The 20,177-nt window shown below is 46.6% G+C and overlaps 1 protein-coding gene across 1 annotated transcript; it reads left to right on the forward strand.

The window, feature by feature from the left end:
• The first annotated feature begins 9,950 nt into the window (after window positions 1-9,950).
• LOC139838236 (uncharacterized) lies at window positions 9,951-11,578 on the forward strand. Its single transcript, XM_071827620.1, has 2 exons — window positions 9,951-9,993; window positions 10,752-11,578. Exons 1-2 carry the CDS (start codon window positions 9,951-9,953, stop codon window positions 11,576-11,578), a joined length of 870 nt encoding a protein of 289 aa, XP_071683721.1.
• The last annotated feature ends 8,599 nt before the right edge of the window (window positions 11,579-20,177 follow it).

Consider the following 20,177-nt stretch of genomic DNA (forward strand, 5'->3'; position numbering starts at 1 on the left):
CCCGCCGGAGCCAGCACAACGATCGTGAGCCCGAGCCTAGGAGGAGTCGGAATGAAGACCGCGACTCGGAGCCTCGCCGGAGCCGGAACGACCATGGCAGCCAGCGCCAAGGCGAAGGCAGCCACAGGAGTCGGAGCCAGCATCGGGAGGGCCGAGGAGAATCTGAAGGCGGAAGCAAGAAGTCGGAACGACCCCCTCGCAGGTCTCCCTCACCACCACCTAGCGGTGGCGGCGGAGGTGGAGGCGGAGGTGGCAGCCGGAGATCTCGCTCTCGCTCACAATCTCCTCGCCACGGCTCGCGTGACGCGCGGGAACGCCTCAACGAATACAGAACTGACTACATCGGACCGAAGTGCTTCGGCAGGATGATTCGAGAGGAACCAAAGCCAAGGATGAACCTCAAGCTACCCGGAAACCTGAAGCACTATGATGGCACCGAAAGGCCGGATACCTGGATAGAGGATTACTACAACGCAGTAACCTTTGCCGGAGGAACCCCTAATATCGCCTGCCGCATGCTTCAGCTGTACCTTGTAGGTCCAGCCCGGATCTGGCTCAGCGACCTCGAGTAGAACTCAATCTTTTGCTGGTTTGACCTGAAGACTGCCTTCAAAAAACACTTCAGGGGCACCTACAAAAGACCTGCCACAACAAGCGACTTACAAGCATGTATCCAGAAGAAGGGAGAATCCTCAAGACACTTCCTCACACGATGGTTGGCATGCAGGAACGAGTGCGAAAACGTCGACCACACCACTGCCATGTACGCCTTCATTGGTGGACTGCAGAGAGGAGGATTGCTGAGGCACAAGCTCACTTGTTTGGCTAACGCAAATAAACTAACTTTGGATGACATGATCTCCATTGCCAGTGATCATACTGCCGCCGATGATGACGCAGGCGGAGATCTCGCAGCTACAGCAATTCCCCTACACCAACAAAAGAAGAACCGTGATAACGGCAATAGCAGCAGCCACAAGCGCAAAAACTCTGATGACCAGAAGAGTGGCGGATCCGAGATGGTCGCCATGGCGTTCCAACGCGGAGGTCCAGGAGGTGGAAGAGGACGCGGCCGTGGAGGCGGAGCCGGCAGGGGCCAGCAGCATGGCACTGAGGTCACAGCTGCCGGATCCCGCGCCCCGCAAACTTATGAGGAGTACAGAGACATGCCCTGCCTGGCCCACCTGGATCCGGTCACGGGGAAGTCCACTCACACCAACCGCAACTGCAAGTGGGTCAATGATTTGAAGAACGACCCGGAGGCAGGATACAAGCGAGCCCGGAAGCACCGCCCACGCGGCAAAGGAGGCAAGGGCAAGAACAAGGACAAAGAGGAGGACAGTACCGAGGCGATGGACGAGGATGATAACTCGCCGGATCCCAAGGCAGGGTCCGCAGGCAAATCCAACCCATTTGAAAAAAAGAGTGTGGGCGCGTACCACACTTTCCTCGGAACCCCAACAGTCCGCGCTACCAAGTTAGCTATCCGAATCCTGAACGCCACAGTTCCGGCTGTGCCGCAGTATGTCAGGTGGTCGGAAGTCCCGTGCACATTTAACAGGGAGGATCACCCTACTATTGTGCCAAAAGAGTGCTACGCCTTGGTTGTAAGTCCCCGCATAGACGGGTATGACTTCTCCAAGTGCCTCATGGATGGCGGAGCCAGCTTGAACATCATGTACCTAGAGACTCTAGAGCGGATGAACCTTACCAAGGAACAGCTCAAACACAGCAACACTGAGTTTCATGGCGTGGTTCCGGGTAAAAAGGCGAATTCCCTCGGCAGCATCACACTTCCCGTGGCCTTCGGCGATGTTCACAATTTCCGCGAAGAGAAGATCACGTTTGAAGTTGTGCCCTCCAAGAGCTCCTACCACGTCATCTTCGGCAGGTCCACCTACCACAAGTTTCACGCAAGAGCGTGCTACATCTACAACAAGCTCAAGATTCCGGGTCCTAACGGTATGATTACCGTATCCGGAGACTACAAAAAGGCTCATGAGTGCGAGTTGGGCGAAGCCGCCTTCGCAGAGTCTGTGATATCTGGAGAAGAGCTGAAAGGCTACAGAGCCGCGGTGGATCCGACTGAAATGCAGACCACCAAGAAACAGATCTCCGAGCACAAAAACTCCTTCAAGGCCGCGATAGAGACCAAGAAAGTCAACTTCAAGGAAGGCGACGATTCCAAGCAGGTCTCAGTCGGAGCCAACATGGACCCCAAATAGGAAGACGCGCTCGTCGAGTTCCTCCGCGCTAACATGGATATCTTCGCATGGCAGCCTTCTGACATGTCCGGAGTACCAAGGGAACTCGCCGAGCACTACCTCAACATAAACCCAGGGGCTAAACCGGTGAAGCAAGCTATGCGACGCTTTGGAGACAAGAAGCGCCGCGCCATAGGAATGGAGTTAGCAAAGTTACTAGAGGCAGGTTTTGTAATAGAGGTTATCCACACTGATTGGATCACAAATCCCGTCCTTGTACCCAAAAAGAATTCTGAAATACTAAAAATGTGCATCGATTACTCTGGCTTGAACAAACATTGCCCGAAAGATCCGTTTCCCCTGCCGCGCATTGACCAAGTCATTGATTCGACGGCCGGGGCGGAACTTCTGTGTTTTCTTGATGCGTATTCCGGGTATCACCAGATCCGGATGAATGAGTCCGACCAAAAGGCAACCTCATTCATCACCCCATTTGGCACTTACTGCTATGTTACTATGCCTTTTGGCTTGAAAAATGCAGGTGCCACCTACCAACGTACGATGCAGCGGTGCTTGAAGGACCAGATTGGCCGGAACGTACACGCCTACGTCGACGACATCGCGGTCATGACTCAGAAAGGATCCGACTTGATCAGCGACCTTACAGAAACCTTTGAGAATCTCCGTCGGTACAAGATGATGTTGAATCCGCTAAAGTGCGTCTTTGGCGTACCAGCTGGAAAACTCCTTGGCTTCATTGTCTCTAATAGGGGCATTGAAGTTAACCCGGAGAAAATCAAGGCAATCCTGTGCATCAAAAGGCCAACTTGTCTCAAAGATGTGCAACGACTAACTGGTTGTGTCGCAGCAATCAGCAGGTTTGTTAGCCGTCTTGGCGAGAAGGCACTACCCCTGTACAAGCTATTGAAGAAAACAGACAAATTTGTCTGGGATGAGGCAGCAGATGTAGCACTTCAAGGGTTGAAGGAAATACTCACCTCCCCACCTATCCTAGCAGCTCCAGGAGAGTCAGAGCCTATGCTCCTTTACCTGGCAGCTACCAACAGAGTCATCAGCCTCGTCATCGTGGTGGAGCGACGGGAAGAAGGTCATGAGTATGGAGTCCAAAGGCCAGTCTACTATATTAGCGAAGTCCTTACGGAGTCCAAACAACGCTACCCCCACTTTCAGAAGCTAGCCTATGGAGTATTCTTAGGTAGCAGGAAGCTAAGACACTACTTCCAGGAGCATCCAGTAACAGTTGTGAGCAAAGCTCCGCTGTCAACGATTCTCAACAACGCTGACGCAACAGGACGCACAGCAAAATGGGGCATTGAATTACCCGCCTTCGACATCAACTACAAAGCCAGGACCGCGGTCAAATCCCAGGTCTTGGCAGATTTCGTCGCAGATTGGACGGAAGCTCCGGATGCAAATTTGGAGCCGGAACCAGAGACATGGGTTATGCACTTCGATGGATCCAAGCAGCATCAAGGCTCAGGAGCCGGAGTCACCCTGAAGTCCCCTACCGGAGAAGAACTGCAGTATGTTCTGCAGATCCACTTCGAAGCTACAAACAATATGGCGGAATACGAGGCTCTACTACACGGATTGCGTATTGCCAAGGAGATAGGGATCAAGCACATCATATGTTGCGGAGATTTAGACCTGGTGGCACAGCAAGTAGCCGGAACCTGGAACGCCAGAAACTCCGTCATGGCGGCTTACAGAGACGAAGTTGACGAGATCGCCAAACATTTCCTCAGATACGAAGTCAAGTACGTCAGGCGAGACGATAACGCAGCGGCAGATATGCTATCCAAGCTCGGATCCGGCAGGAAGCCAATTCCGCCTGGTATTTTCCTGGAGCATCTACGGATACCCTCGGTGAAGGGCGCTAACCCGGAAAACCCAGAGGTGGCAGTGTCTCCGGCCAGAGAAGTGATGGCTATCATTCCGGCTTGGACACAGCCTTTCCTGGACTACCTCATTGATCAGAAGTTGCCAGAGGACGAGATCCTCGCACGACAGATCATCAGACGAGCAAGATCCTACACAATTGTTGATGGACAGCTCTACAAACGAAGTGCAACAGGGGTATTTCTCAAATGCGTCTCTAATCAAGATGGCATTGAAATTCTCAGAGAGATAAATGCAGGGGATTGTGGGCATCATGCCGCCCCCAGGTCACTCGTTGCAAAAGCTTTTCGGCTAGGTTTTTATTGGCTCACAGCTAAAGAAGATGCTGACAAGATAGTCAAGACCTGCCAAGGTTGTCAGTACTACGCTACTCAACCAAACGCTCCAGCCCAAAAGCTGAAGACCATACCTATCACCTGGCCGTTTGCGGTCTGGGGGCTCGATATGGTTGGTAAGTTAAAAAGATCATCTCCTGGCGGTTTTGAATACCTCTTGGTCGTTGTTGACAAGTTCAGCAAGTGGATCGAGGCAAAGCCAGTGAGAAAAGCCGACGGTGCTACGGCACTAAAATTTGTCTGCAGCCTCGTGATGAGATTCGGCATCCCGCACAGCATAATCACAGATAATGGCACAAACTTCGCACAGGGAGAATTGAAAGATTATTGTGAGACAGTAGGGATTCGACTGGACCTTGCATCTGTGGCTCATCCACAATCCAATGGCCAAGTTGAAAGGGCTAACGGTCTTATATTATCAGGAATTAAGCCGCGCCTTGAAGAACCACTGCGATGAGCAGCTGGAGCTTGGGCAGATGAGTTGGAAGCTGTTTTGTGGAGTTTACGAATCACCCCTAACAGGTCAACAGGATTTACCCTTTTCTTCCTGGTATACGGATCCGAAGCAGTGCTTCCCTCCGATATCATCCATGATTCACCGCGAGTTTCCGCCTATAATGAAGAAACAGCTGACGAGGCCAGACAGCTATCTGTGGACCTGATCGAAGAGGCTCGGAATTTAGCTGACCAGCGCTCTGCCATCTACCAGCAGAAGCTCCGACGCTATCATAGTCGTCGAGTTCGGAACCGCTCTTTCATGGCTGGAGACCTGGTCCTCCGCCTTCGGCAGGTGAAAGACCATAAGCTGCAATCTCCGTGGGAAGGACCCTTCGTCGTTAGCAAAGTGCTTCATAACGGGTCATACTACCTTGTTGATTTCCGGGAGCTGAAGGACAGACCTGCTAATTGGCACCGGAAACACAAGCGTGAGGATCCGGATGACATCTACGACGAGACAGATCATCCTTGGAACATTGCACAGCTACATCCTTTCTACACTTAGCATATTTTTTCCGAGTTGCAAACACTGTAATAGTTATACATGATCAATGAAGTAAAGCTTGTGGTTCACTCTCTGAGTCTTTTACCTCCTTTACTTGTTCATTTTTAGATCGTGTATGTTTTCCGACAAAAACCGCAGAGCTGGATATTTCCGCCTAGGCGTGTATAAAAGTTGTGTTTTTCCAAAAATCGTCCGTTAGGACGTAAGCTTAAGTTTTCTGATTGAATTGTTTTCTGTTGCGGACTCGTGGATTCCTAGTAGCGATTTCCGGCACCTATGCTTGGGGGCTTGTTTCCGCGGTTATTGACGGATTGCCATTGGGCTTCGTCGCCGCTGGTGAGTGTTTCCGGCTAAAGTCTTCCGGCTCGCGGAAGGTCAAACGGGCAAGCCGGAAAACAATGAAGTCAGCACTTGCTTTCCGACACAAAACGAAACATGCACGTAATATTAAAGGATAGCAGGATAAGTGTTTCCGCCCCATGCATAGTCATTTCGTTCCTAGCTACTTAAGAATTTAAGTTATATTACAAACCCACTCCGGGGCCAAAATGATGCAATGTTGTTTCATTGTTTAAACAGGAACTCTACTCGGAGTTCTCCTCTTCAGATTCTTGGTAGGCGGAGCCATCGCCATCACTATCACCGGAGCCAGCCTCGGAGTCGTCGTCGGAGCCTTCTCCGGAACGCTCGATGCTTGACCCGGAGCCTTCCGCGTAGTACTCCGGCTCGCCTTCTTCCTCCTCTGCATCGGAAAACCCCTTGGGCAGATCGTATTTGTGATACCAGAATGAGTGGTTCACTCGCCTGACAAACATCTGCTCATATCCTTTGGTTTCCGAGAGGATGGCGCCCATGTCGGAACCCTCTGGAGTTCCGCGCGCAACATCCGCAAAGTTGAGCGAAGGGAAGTGAGCCTTGCAGGTGGCCAAGACCAGGGAGGCGACTCCGCGAGCGGAAGACTCCTGCCAATCCTTGATGAATTCCGGCACTTGCTCCATTAGCTTGGTCATCGTGTCGATCACTGAAGTTTTGGCCCTCTTCAAAGACAGGGACTTGGCGATTCCACGACAGGCTGCAAATAGCGAGTCGATGGAAATCCGCGCTTCGTCATATGCCTCCGTCCTCTTGAGGTTCGACTCTTTCGTCCATTCGAAGCCAAGGCTCGCTGTGGAAGAATGGGGTTCAGTTCCCTCGCGGAGAGAATAGCATATGAAATAGTCGACGTAACAACAAGGAAAAAGCGCGTACGGAAGATGAGCTTGTCAATGGCCTCCACCTCCGCTTCTTGAACTTTGTTTTTGGCCACTAAGGAAGTCACCCGACTTTGGCTCTTCTTCAGTTTATCATTCAGTTCCGTCATGTCACGGGCATGCTTCTTGGAAAGCTCCTTCCTCGCCTCAATCTCCTTGCCGGAGGATTCTTTGATGAAGGCCTTGAGGGATTCGTTTTCCGCTTCGAGCACCTTGACTTTAGCGGATAGATCGTCGAATGCGGAATGCTTGGCAGTTTCTTCTGTAGGCGGAAAGTTGCACATATTATGCATCATGAACAGTTATATCAGCATAAAAAATCAAAAACTTGGATCTCGTACCCCGAAGGCGGGTCTCAAGATGCTGGATAGCCTTTTGGCTGTTTTCCGCGTTCTGGCGCAGCCCTTCAATCTCCGTGATCTGCTCCAGCACATCAATTCGCAGATCTTCGTGCAATTTCCGCGTGGTCTGGGAGGCAGAGAGGAGTTAGCCGGATGTTTAAAATCTTGGGGGCTGGTGAGGAATTCAAAGTCTTGGAGGTATGAAATTTTAAATTTCCGCCTAAGGTACAATTTAGAGAAAAGCATCGGCTAACACATGTTACACGGAGCAAATGTCTGACCCAATGTTTGGGGGCTAGTGTTACCTGGCGCACCTCCTTGTGTTTGGCAAAAAACACCTTTAGACCGTCCTCCAGTTCCGTGAGCTCCTGCATCTCCATGTTTGACTTCCCCCACACTTTGTCCAACATGGCGGAAACCTCCGCGTGGCGTTCTGCAAGGGAACGTTTTTGCAGAGACGAAGCTGGTTGAGGGTTAGCCTGAAGCGTGCTGGAGGTGTGGATGAGCTGCACTTTCTGCTCATACTCTTCCTTCGTAGGCCCCGCGAAGGTGGCACTTGGTTGATCAGGCGGAGGGGCAGACGAGGAGGCGCCTTTGCCGGAATCGCCGTGGCCGATGGGGTCGTCAGGAAGGTCATCGAGGTTGATGACGTCCTTGGGATCCGGCTTGGAGGCGGATGAGGCCTTGGGCGGGACCTCCACCTCAGGTGTAACAGGGACTAAAGCCGGAGACGGCTTGACCTTCTTCTTCAGGATTCTTGGAGCTTTGGGGGGCTGGCTTCCGGAACTTCAGTAAAAGGAAAAAAGCATAGCAACTAAGTAAGGGTTTGCTTGTGAAAACAGAAGAATTTGTGTTCCGGAAACCAAGCGCTTACCCGGAAGGCTTGAAGAACTGCTGGATGTCGGGCTGGCCCTTGTTGCTGGTGTCGATAAGCTTGAGCCGCTTTTTCTCCGCCTCCGCTTTCCGAGTAGCCGCAGTGCTGAGCACTTCGCAGGCGCGTTTCGCGGCGGGACTGGAGGGAGCAGGCCTCTTCCTCTTAGATGGGCGCGGAGCGTCGTGGGCTTCCGCCTCTGATGCAGCTTCCGGATCCGTGTTGCCCGTGGTAGGGACCCGGACGAGAGTTCCGAGTTCGCTTTCCTCGAGGGCCTCGAGCTAAGGCACAGGGTTAACACTTAGACAAAAAGTTTGAATGCAAAGGAAACAGTAGACTAAGTCAAGACGACGTACCGCGGTTCCGGAACCATTCATGTGGATGTCTTTGTTGCACACATGAACATGAAGTTCACGCGGAATCTTAATGAGGAGCCGGATCCTCTTGTCGATGGCGTCGGCGGAAAGGTTATCTTTTGTGGCGCGCATTGAATCGTCGCGCCCTGTGTATTGGAACATCAAGTGATCCCTGTGTTGGAGCGGCTGGATCCGCTTGGTGAACCAGGACAGGGTCAGGTCCCCTCTTCCGTGAGCTTGCAGATCCGCCTTACGGCGCATGTGAGCTGGGGTGACTCGGAGAGGTGGGGGCAGTGCGTCCATGCCGGAATCTCGGTGGCGGGGCAGTTCTTGAACGGCGGCAATCTCCTTGTGCTCGCCGGGTCGGAGACGTCCTTCAAGTAGAAGAAGCCCCCAGACCAGTACCGCGCGGATTCGTGGCGGTCGGTATGAGGGTAGACGCGGCCAGGGCGGATCATAAAGGTGATGGATCCGCACGTCGCTAGCTCGGTGGACTGGCGGATCCTCTCCTTCTTGACGGTAAAGTAATATTGGAACAGGGAGAGCTCGGGAGTTACCCGGAGATGGCCCTCGCAGAGGGTGACGTGATTGCTGATCGCAAGCACGCTATTCAGAGAAATGTTATGGGGCTGGAGCCCATAAACCTTCAGGATCTCCAGGAAGAAGTCCGAAGGCGGAAATGAGAAGCCGCGCTCCACTAGTGCTTTCGTCAGCACCATCTCGTTGTCTTGGGGGGCTGGAGCTAAGGCATTCGGAATTGTCCTCCAGCTTCCGGGTAGCAGGAAGCCTTCCCCCTCCAAGTTCTTCAGCTCAGTCTCTGTGGTGGTGCAGGGCCACCATTTCCCTTTGGATTCCGAATCCCGCTGGCGGGCTTTGGATTTCTTGGCAGCTATCTCTTCCGCCTTCTTCTCTGCTTGTCCCGCCTCGGAGGTTTTCTCCGGGATAGCTGAGGTGCCTTCAGTGTCCTTGTCGGAATCCTTGGTAGGATCCAGCTGGACTGGGACGAAGGGAGGCGGAGCAGAGGAGAGAGGCGTTGCCATGATCGGCTCAGTGGTTGGAGGCAAAGTCGCGGAAGACATCTGAAGATAGAAAAGATCGCGGAAATGCAAAACTTAGTCGGATCTACGTCTTCGTCCTAAAGATCATCCCTACCAGCTACGGTGAAGGATCGAAGCTCGGAGAACTTACCGTAATGGGCTCCGCGGTGGTCGGAGTCGCCGGCGATGAGGTTTTCGTACGGTGGCTCGCCGGAGTTAAGAACACGATGAACACCACGGTGGTGAAATCGCTCCAGTGATGCTCCGGCGAGTTTTCCGGCGGGTTCCGGCACGGCGGAGGAGGAGCTCGCGGGCGGCGTTGCGTAGAGAGGTGAGAAAGGGGGTGAATGAGGAATTAGGGTTGACGGTGGATATTTATAGGCCGGAGGGACGAGATTCGTGCTCCGCATCCTGTGGTCGGAACGCAAGCGTCACACTGTTGGATGCGTGACACGTGTCCCAACCCTAAACGGTAAAAATGGCTAAGGATAAGTTACCGCGCAAATCGCACGAAAATGGCGCCAGAATTGGCGGAACCGTTTGAGTCTTTTAAGATTCCAGGTATTCGCGTGAAGATAAACAGTTCTCATTCGCAAGTAGGGAAGTAACCCGGAGACATGTTTTGAACCGTCGATGGATGAAGTCCCGCGGGATGGGAACATTTTTTCGACTGAAAGTTGGAAAGGAAGAAAATGTGAAATTGGAGTTCATCAAGTTTCTCCGTGTTACCAACATTGCCGGAGATCATGATGGGCTAGCAAGACAGAAACAGCAGGCGAAACTCGGAGAACTCTGGGGGCTACTGTTGTGGGTATACTTCATGGGTGTACCATCGACAGTGCCTAGATCCGGCAAGCCCGGGTGGCCCACAAATGGTGATGAGGCATGTGGCCCATCGGGCGGCCCAGTTGCTGTTGATCCTGACGGAAGAAGTCCGACCCAGGAGCAGAGAGCCGGATTCGGCCGACCTTGAGGAGGAATCCGGATCCACGAAGGCCCATTAAGGAACCCGGATCCGGGATGACATAGATGGGAAGGTGGATCCTTGACGTGCACGGCAAGACATTGTATCGTAGTTAGGCAACCTGTATCCGGCTAGGACTCTCCATGTAAACCCTAGATCCGTGCGCCTTTATAAGCCGGATCCCGGGAGCCCTAGAGGCATAACCTCAACTCATTGTAACATCGCGAAAGCGCCCAGATAATTCCAGACAAGCAGCAGTAGGCCCTGTCATCGTGCAGGTGTTCCGAAGCTGGGTAAATCGCATACCAACATCCCGTGTGCACTCCGCCCTATGGCCCCTTCTTCTTCTCCCCCTCGTGAGGATCCCTCCTCCGAGGTACCGTCGATTAGGCAACGACAGCGCCTCAATCGGGTTGGCTTATCATGTGCTGATCGTGAGGAACTTTCTACTTTTTCGCGCTGGATATTAGATGTTGGTAATGGTGACATCCCAGGAAATGCAAGAGATGGAGAAGATTCTGGTTCCTGGATAAGAATTCCTGATGATCTTATTCTACGTCCTACCTCTTCCAATGTAGATGCAGCAATAGAGAGTGTTTATGACTCTTTCTTCTTCAACTATTCTTCTGGTCAATACCTTGCAGACCGTGCAATTATGTGCCTAACAAATACAGTTGTCGATGAAATCAATGATGTTGTTTTCGCCCGTGTGCCTGGATGTTCTAGGAGGTATTTTAGTTGTGACTCCATATCCAAGTCAACTGACCATGTTTCTGATGCAGAACTGTTGTATCCTCCAGAATTCCTTCACTCTGTGAAGCCCAACAATTTTCCTCACCATCAGCTTGACCTGAAAGTTGGTGTTCCTGTTATGGTTGTGAGAAATATCAACCAATCATTAGGTCTCTGCAATGGCACTCGGCTGTTGATTGTGCGCCTAGGCGAAAGGGTGCTAGAAGGAGAAATAATTACAGGGTCACACAAAGGCAATCGTGTCTGCATTCCAAGAATTGTTCTCAATTCTGTTGACTCTAAATGGCCGTTTATATTGTGCCGCTGCCAATTCCCCATCCGTTTGTGCTGCAGCATGACTATAAACAAGAGTCAGGGGCAAACACTTTCTAAGATTTGTGTTTACTTGCGGAATCCTGTGTTTTCTCATGGCCAGCTTTATGTCACGGTGTCACGTGCTACTTCGCAGAAAGGTCTTAAGCTTCTGATCGAAGATGAGAATGGTAAACCAACTGATAGGACAAAGAATATAGTCTACAAAGAATATCTGAGGAGTGTGCTGTAGATTTTAAGAAAATGGTAATGTTTTGTTGATGTATTTTTCACCGGTTTTTTCTTTTTTGTGGTTCGCTGCTGTGTATGTTTCTTCTTCATGTACTAAACTGTGCTTCTATTTTCTTCCAGACAGGCAGCGTTTTCTACAGTGCTGGTGGATCAACTTTATGTCCTCTGCGTTGCTCTTGGTCATCAATGAGCTACAGTGCTTTCTGCTTGATGATCCTGCTTTCTTTTCTCTTCTTTTTACGTCATGTGTCCTAATATCTAATCTGTTGGACGTTCTCTGAATATCTTTTCCTTAAGAACTCTTTGCCTCTATGCGATGTACCTACTTATTTCATGTTATCTATGGGGACGCCTGCTATATGGCCTGTTTTTTTGGTTCCTTCTTCTTACTTCTGCCTTTGTGGATGACAACCTGCTCTTCTACTAAACAATTTAATCAAATAAATTAGTTGTTTTGCTTTCATGTTGCACGGTGTTTTTAGCTTTATTTTGCCTTACTACTTACTGGCACAAAACAGGGAGCTTCAGATAATCAGGACATCAGGCAAACTAAAGCACAACTTAGGCTTTGACCAGTTTCGCCACTTCTATATTTATAGCATCTGTTATTTCACTGGACAAATTTGTTGTGTTTATTGTCCTATGTTCAACCCGAATAGCACTTAGTTATAATCACAGCCATTTTAGAGAAAACATCACTTACTGCAAATGAAATAGTCGTCTGAAAAAAACTGCTAGAGGACTATTTGATAGACAGATGTATGAACCCTTTCTATTTTTGTAAAAAAAATACAGAGAATGGATTTTCTGCGTCTCATATCAAAGATTCCACCCTGGGTCATTAGATAAGAATTCAAAGGTTAGATCTATGAACCTTTTCTTTTTTCATAATTTTTTTTGAAAGAATGGAATTTGCGCATACCACATCCAAGATTCTATCCTGGGTCATTAGATAAGAATTTAAAGGTAAATAGGAAAACACAGGATAGTATTACCGTGTAAACACCAATGATTGATTAACAAAATACGCCTCTCTTCACCTTAAAGAGTCGATGATCAACAAAATACGCTTCCAAGAAAATACTTGTGGTATTTTGCAAAGAAAGATTTCTTCCTCTTATCCGAAACCTGTAACATACTACCATCTTCGAAGGGAGGAGGAGCCAGGAACTCAATTACAGGACCAGCCATACTTGCCTCAGTTGACGCCTAAAGCAAAGAGAAGCAAAGGGATGTAGACGATGAGTTGATTGAGGCTGTTTGCCAATGGAGCCACCCATTTACTAATCGGGCTGACAGTGTACAGAGAGCCATAGTTGCAGCTCATGTACATCAGTATCGTTCCATACAATTTAATCAATAGTATAGCAGTCTGAATCAAACATATCACGCCAGTTCATTGAGTGAAGTTCAGTACTTGATACGTCTCAAACGTATCTATAATTTCTTATGTTCCATTCTAGTTTTATGACAATACTCACATGTTTTATATGCACTTTATATCATATTATGACATTTATTGGACTAACCTATTAACAAGATGCCATCGTGCCAGTTTCTGTTTATTATGTCTGTTTATTGCAGAAAAGGCTCAAAAACCAAAGTGCTCGGAAAAATTCAGAAAAATCACAGAAATTCTATTTCACCGGAAGACTCACGGAGCCAGAAGGGCAAACCAGGGGGAGGCCCAGGGCCTCCACACCATAGGCCGGCGCGGCCAGAGGGGTGGCCGCCCCACCCTATGGGGTGGGCCCCTCAGGACTCTTCCGACTCCGCCTCTTCACCTATAAAGTCCCTCGTGACCTAAAAACTCGACACCAATTGACGAAACTCCAGAAAGACTCCAGGGGCGCCGCCGCCATCGCGAAACTCCGTTTCGGGGGACAGAAGTCTCTGTTCCGGCACGCCGTCGGGACGGGGAATTGCCCCCGGAGTCATCTCCATCGACACCACCGCCATCTTCATCGTCATTGTTGTCTCCCATGATGAGGAGGGAGTAGTTCTCCCCCGAGGCTGAGGGCTCTACCGGTAGCTATGTGGTTCATCTCTCTCTCTCCCATGTGATCTTTATGTGATCATGAGCTTTGTATCACTATTAATCTATGTGCTACTCTAGTGATGTTATTAAATTGTCTATTCCTCCTCCATGATGTAATGTTGAAAGTGTGTGCATCATGTAGTACTTGGCGTAGGTTATGATTGTAATCTCTTGTGGGTTATGAAGTTAACTATTACTATGATAGTATTGATGCGATCTATTCCCCCTTTCATAGCTATTGTTGACAGTGTGTATACTATGTTAGTACTCGGTCTAAATTGCAACGGTCTATTATGCACTCTAGAGGTTACTTTAATATGAACTCCGGATGTTGTGGAGCTTGTTTACTCTGGCTTGAGGTGTGCTTTTGTAGCCCTACACAATGAATGGTGTTTGTTATCCAACAAGAGAGTGTAGAAAGTAGCATTTATTTATTCAGTCATGTGATCAATGTTGAGAGTGTCCACTAGTGAAAATATGATCCCTAGGCCTTGTTTCTAAGTATTGAAACACCATTTCCAACAAGTTCTGTTACATGTTTGCTTGCTGCCATCTTTATTTCAGATTGCAATTACTACTTACAATCATCCATATTACTTGTATTTCACTATCTCTTCGCCGAACTAGTTCACCTATACATCTGACAAGTGTATTAGGTGTGTTGGGGACACAAGAGACTTCTTGTATCGTAATTGCAGGGTTGCTTGAGAGGGATATCTTTGACCTCTACCTCCCTGAGTTCGATAAACCTTGGGTGATTCACTTAAGGGAAACTTGTTGCTGTTCTACAAACATCTGCTCTTGGAGGCCCAACACTGTCTACAGGAATAGAAGCGTGCGTAGACATCAAGCTATTTTCTGGCGCCGTTGTCGTGGAGGTAAGGTAAAAGGTATTCACATCCTCCGACAACTAAGCTATTTCCTAGCACTGTTGCCGGTGTGTGAGTGCTCGAAGCTATTTCCTTTAGATTCTGCAATTGCATCTTTTTGTTTCTTGTTTTTATTTCACTAGTTAGGCTTAATGGAAAACAACAAAAAAATTAGAGATCTTTATAGTATCTATCTTGAGTTAGGACATGAGGTGTTTGAAGAGAAAATTAAAAAACCCATGGAACTTTGTTTGCAAAATAGTTGTAGCAATGTTATTAGCATGAACTCTTTGAACACTATTATTGCTAATGCTATGGAAGAATTTAAGGTTGGGGAAGCTGGTTGTGATATTTTTAGTCCCCCAAGTTTTGAGGAGAAAATTTACTTTGATGATACTTTGCCTCCCATTTATGATGATTATATGGTTGATACATCTCCTTCTAGCAACAATGATGGTATGGTTACAGATGAACATACTGTGAAAGATAACTATTCTATTTCTTATGATGACACTATGCCTCCAATCTTTGATAATTATTATAAAGAATGCTATAACATAGGTTATAATTATCCTTATGAAACTTGTCATAGTTATGATTGGATTGCCAAAAACAATTCCCTTAGTATGCAACTTGTTTACCATATTCAAATTCTTGATAATGATCCTGCTCGAATTACTATTAATGAGAAGAATTCTTCTTATGCCAAAATTAATGATACTTTTATGCATACGAACCATGATAAGAATGTTTTAAGTGATGGTTATATCGTGGATTTCATCAATGATGCTACTGAAAGTTATTATGAGAGAGGGAAACATGGTTGTATGCATCTTAATAATATTAAGTTTCCCCTCTTTATGTTGAGAATCTTGAAGTTGCGCTTGTGCTGCCTTTCTATGCTTGTTGCATTATGCTTACATGACTTGTTTATTTACAAGATTCCTTTTCGTAGGAAGTGGGTTAGGCTTAAATTTGTTTCATACTTGCTTTTTGATGCTCTCTTTGCTTCAACTCTCATTCTTATGTGAGCATCATTAAAATTGCTGAGCCCATCTTAATGGCTATAAAGAAAGCACTTCTTGAGAGATAACCCATGTTTTTATTTTTGCTACTGTTTTATATTTGAGTCTTAGAAGTTTTTACTACTGTAGCAACCTCTCCTTATCTTTATTTTATTGCATTGTTGTGCCAAGTAAAGTCTTTGATAGTAGGGTTGATACTAGATTTGGATTACTGCGCAGAAACAGGTTTCTTGCTGTCACGAAATTGAGTAGCCCCGTCTGTAGGTAACTCAGAAAAACCTGCCAATTTACGTGCGTGATCCTCAGATATGTACGCAACTTTTATTCAATTTGAGGTTTTTCATCTGAGCAAGTTAAGTGCCCCAGAAAAATTCGTCTTTACGGATTGTTCTGTTTTGACAGATTCTGCCTTTTATTTCCCATTGCCTGTTTTGCTATGTTGGATGAATTTCTTTGTTCCATTAACTTTCAGTAGCTTTGTGCAATGTCCAGAAGTGTTAAGAATGATTATGTCACCTCTGAATATGTGAATTTTTGATTATGCACTAACCCTCTAATGAGTTTGTTTTGTGTTTGGTGTGGAGGAAGTTTTCAAGGATCAAGAGAGGAGGATGATACAATATGATCAAGAAGAGTGAAAAGTCTAATCTTGGGGATGCCTCCGTGGTTCATCCCTGCATATTTCAAGAAGACTCAAGCATCTAAGCTTGGGGATGCCCAAGGCATCCCTTCTTCATCGACAACTTATCAGGTCACCTCTAGTGAAACTATATTTTTATTCCGTCACATCTTATGTGCTTTACTTGGAGCGTCTGTGTGCTTTTATTTTCGTTTTTGTTATTTTCATTCTCTGAATAAATTCATGTTTATGTGGGAGAGAGACACGCTCCGCTTTTTCATTTGAACACTTGTGTTCTTAATTTATTATTCATGTTCATGGCAAAGCTGAAAGCCTCAACATTGATTGTTATTTGGTTGGTTCAGGAAATGTTGCATGTGGTAGTGGTATAATGAAATACTTGCATAATCTTGTAGATCATTGAGCTTTGATAACCTGATTCTTTGCAAACATTTTGAGGTATTTAGATGGTAAATCTTGTTGTTTAAATAAGTTAAAATTAGTTGTGGATTGTTGTCTTTAAGCTTGTGCCGTACTATAAACTCTACTTAAATGGTTGAAGGTGTAGTTGGACTTGATAGCTTTCCATGTCTAAGGGTTCATCGTAATAACTAAGTTGTGCTGAAGGTCGAGGGAGCTAGCGGGGTACTTGTGCCACCGTGAACGGCCCTCCTTGGAGTGAATTTTAATCATGCTCTTAATGTTGAACCTTCTAGTTGTTTGCAATAAGCTTGTGAGTTCTTTTTGACTAATGTTAAGCTACGGTTTTTGGCACTTCCACCATCCAAATTTGCTAGCCTCTTCGGTATTGTGCATTTCCTTTTGCTCACATTGAGAATTGTGCATACTTCGCCAGTACATCCAAACCCGTGGGAAGACTTTCTCTTGTTCTCCTACACATAAGCCCATACATCTTCCTCAAAACAGCCACTATACCTACCTACCACAGCATTTCCATAGCTGTTCCGAGATATATTGCCATGCAACTTCCATTTTACATTACCTGACTTGTTGTCATTTATTATTTATATATTGCTTTGCATGATTCTATACAGCTGATGTGTGGTTTACCCATGTTACGCTAGATCATTGCACATCCTGCTACACTGGCAGAGGCATATAGTTTTATACATCATGTTTTGTTCATTATGAGTTATTTGTACCAAAAAGTGTGTTGTCATATTAGGATGTTGCCCCTAAAAGTGAAAAGAGCCATGGAGGCCATTGAAAAGAGAAACAGAAAAAGAAAAGAAAAATAGAAAAAAAATAAAAAGGAAAAAAAAGAATAAAGAAAAAGGGGGCAACATTACTACCCTTTATCCACACTTGTGCTCATGATTTAGCACCTGCAGTATTCATAGTCATCATTTGTGCTCATGTTTAGCACCTATACTCCATGTGAGAGAGTTTTCATGTTTTACTAGTATAACTATGTGGGGAATTTACACTATAGAACTTGGGTTGTATATTCCAATGATGAGCTTCCTCAAAACTGCTCTAGGTCTTCGTGAGCAACCAAGTTGGATGCACCCCCACTAGTTCCATTGGAGAGCTTTCATACACATATAGCTCTATGTGCATCCGGTGCATAGCAATCACTACTCCTTACATAGCTTCGATTATAAGACTTCCTCTTGTCTAATGATCACTTATAGCTTTGTGAGACTTTCTTCCATTGGCCTTCCAAACCCCCATTAACGTTCTGGTGCCAATACCAAATGCTTGCGCTCACCGATTGAGTAGGCTTTGAAACAGTTGATTCATGACGTTCATGTTTATTTTTACTTGATGCTTGGAATGAAGGATAGAACTTCTACGCTGGATACTTAAAACATCTTGAATGAACTTTGTAAGGTTTCATGTCTTTAAAGCAATAGTTCATGAAATCTTTTAGCTTGTTTAACTCTTGCATTATCATCTCTTATATCAACTATAGACATTTGCTTTGAATAATTTGATCTCAGTTCACATGCCTTACATCATTATTGGATCTGGATTATGTTGGTAGCATGTCACTTCAGAGATTATCCTTGTTATCGTTTACCTACTCGAGGGCGAGTAGGAACTAAGCTTGAGGATGCTTGATACGTCTCAAACGTATCTATAATTTCTTATGTTCCATGCTAGTTTTATGACAATACTCACATGTTTTATATGCACTTTATATCATATTATGGCATTTATTGGACTAACCTATTAACAAGATGCCACAGTGCCAGTTTCTGTTTATTATGTCTGTTTATTGCAGAAAAGGACCAAAAACCAAAGTGCTCGGAAAAAATCCAGAAAAATCACAGAAATTCTATTTCGCCGGAAGACTCACGGAGCCAGAAGGGCAAGCCAGGGGGAGGCCCAGGGCCTCCACACCATAGGCCGGCGCGGCCAGAGGGGTGGCCGCCCCACCCTATGGGGTGGGCCCCTCGGGACTCTTCCGACTCCGCCTCTTCGCCTATAAAGTCCCTCGTGACCTAAAAACTCGACACCAATTGACGAAACTCCAGAAAGACTCCAGGGGCGCCGCCGTCATCGTGAAACTCCGTTTCGGGGGACAGAAGTCTCTGTTCCGGCACGCCGCCGGGACGGGGAATTGCCCCCGGAGTCATCTCCATCGACACCACCGCCATCTTCATCGTCATTGCTGTCTCCCATGATGAGGAGGGAGTAGTTCTCCCCCGAGGCTGAGGGCTCTACCGGTAGCTATGTGGTTCATCTCTCTCTCCCACGTGATCTTTATGTGATCATGAGCTTTGTATCACTATTAATCTATGTGCTACTCTAGTGATGTTATTAAAGTAGTCTATTCCTCCTCCATGATGTAATGTTGAAAGTGTGTGCATCATGTAGTACTTGGCGTAGGTTATGATTGTAATCTCTTGTAGGTTATGAAGTTAACTATTACTATGATAGTATTGATGCGATCTATTCCCCTTTTCATAGCTATTGTTGACAGTGTGTATACTATGTTAGTACTCGGTCTAAATTGCAACGGTCTATTATGCACTCTAGAGGTTACTTTAATATGAACTCCGGATGTTGTGGATTTTGTTTACTCCGGCTTGAGGTGTGCTTTTGTAGCCCTACACAATGAATGGTGTTTGTTATCCAACAAGAGAGTGTAGAAAGTAGCATTTATTTATTCAGTCATGTGATCAATGTTGAGAGTGTCCACTAGTGAAAGTATGATCCCTAGGCCTTGTTTCTAAGTATTGAAACACCGTTTCCAACAAGTTCTGTTACATGTTTGCTTGCTGCCATTTTTATTTCAGATTGCAATTACTACTTACAATCATCCATATTACTTGTATTTCACTATCTCTTCGCCGAACTAGTGCACCTATACATCTGACAAGTGTATTAGGTGTGTTGGGGACACAAGAGACTTCTTGTATCGTAATTGCAGGGTTGCTTGAGAGGGGTATCTTTGACCTCTACCTCCCTGAGTTCGATAAACCTTGGGTGATTCACTTAAGGGAAACTTGCTGCTGTTCTACAAACCTCTGCTCTTGGAGACCCAGCACTGTCTATAGGAATAGAAGCGTGCGTAGACATCAGTACTTCACATACCAAAAAGGTCCACACATCTTTCTCTGGACCCATTTATTAATCAGGTCAACAGTATACACAGAACCATAGCTGCAGCTTATCTACAACGCTATCGTTCCATACAATTTAATCAATGGTATAACAGTCTGCATGAACCATATCATGCCAATTCATTGAGTGAGGTGCAGTATCTCACATAGCAAAAAATGCCACACATCTGTCTCTGAGACGATGGCACCTACATGACCTATTCACTGAGACAGAATGGCCATGCATGGCCCAGCCTATAATCTGCCAGAGGTTAACACCATATAACTTCAAACAAACAATCAACCAGAATAAGCTTACCACAACACCATTCGGCCAACATCAAAAGTCGATGCAGCGAGGTAGAAACAGGCACATGGACGCAGGTATTAATAATACAAAATTGGTAATTAACCGCTGATGAAAAGCGTGTTTACTTAAACTTTTTTGTCAAAATTTATATCACCTCTTAGTAAACA

Source organism: Lolium perenne, chromosome 3 (genome assembly GCF_019359855.2).
Source record: "Lolium perenne isolate Kyuss_39 chromosome 3, Kyuss_2.0, whole genome shotgun sequence".
In the NCBI taxonomy this organism is placed as follows: domain Eukaryota; kingdom Viridiplantae; phylum Streptophyta; class Magnoliopsida; order Poales; family Poaceae; genus Lolium; species Lolium perenne.

Excerpts from the sequence above, each read along its gene's own strand:
- LOC139838236 (XM_071827620.1), top strand. The coding sequence starts at position 9,951 with ATGGATGAAGTCCCGCGGGATGGGAACATTTTTTCGACTGAAA. Across the intron at positions 9,994-10,751 it reads GAACATTTTTTCGACTGAAA|ATGTTGGTAATGGTGACATC; the intron begins GTTGGAAAGGAA and ends GCTGGATATTAG.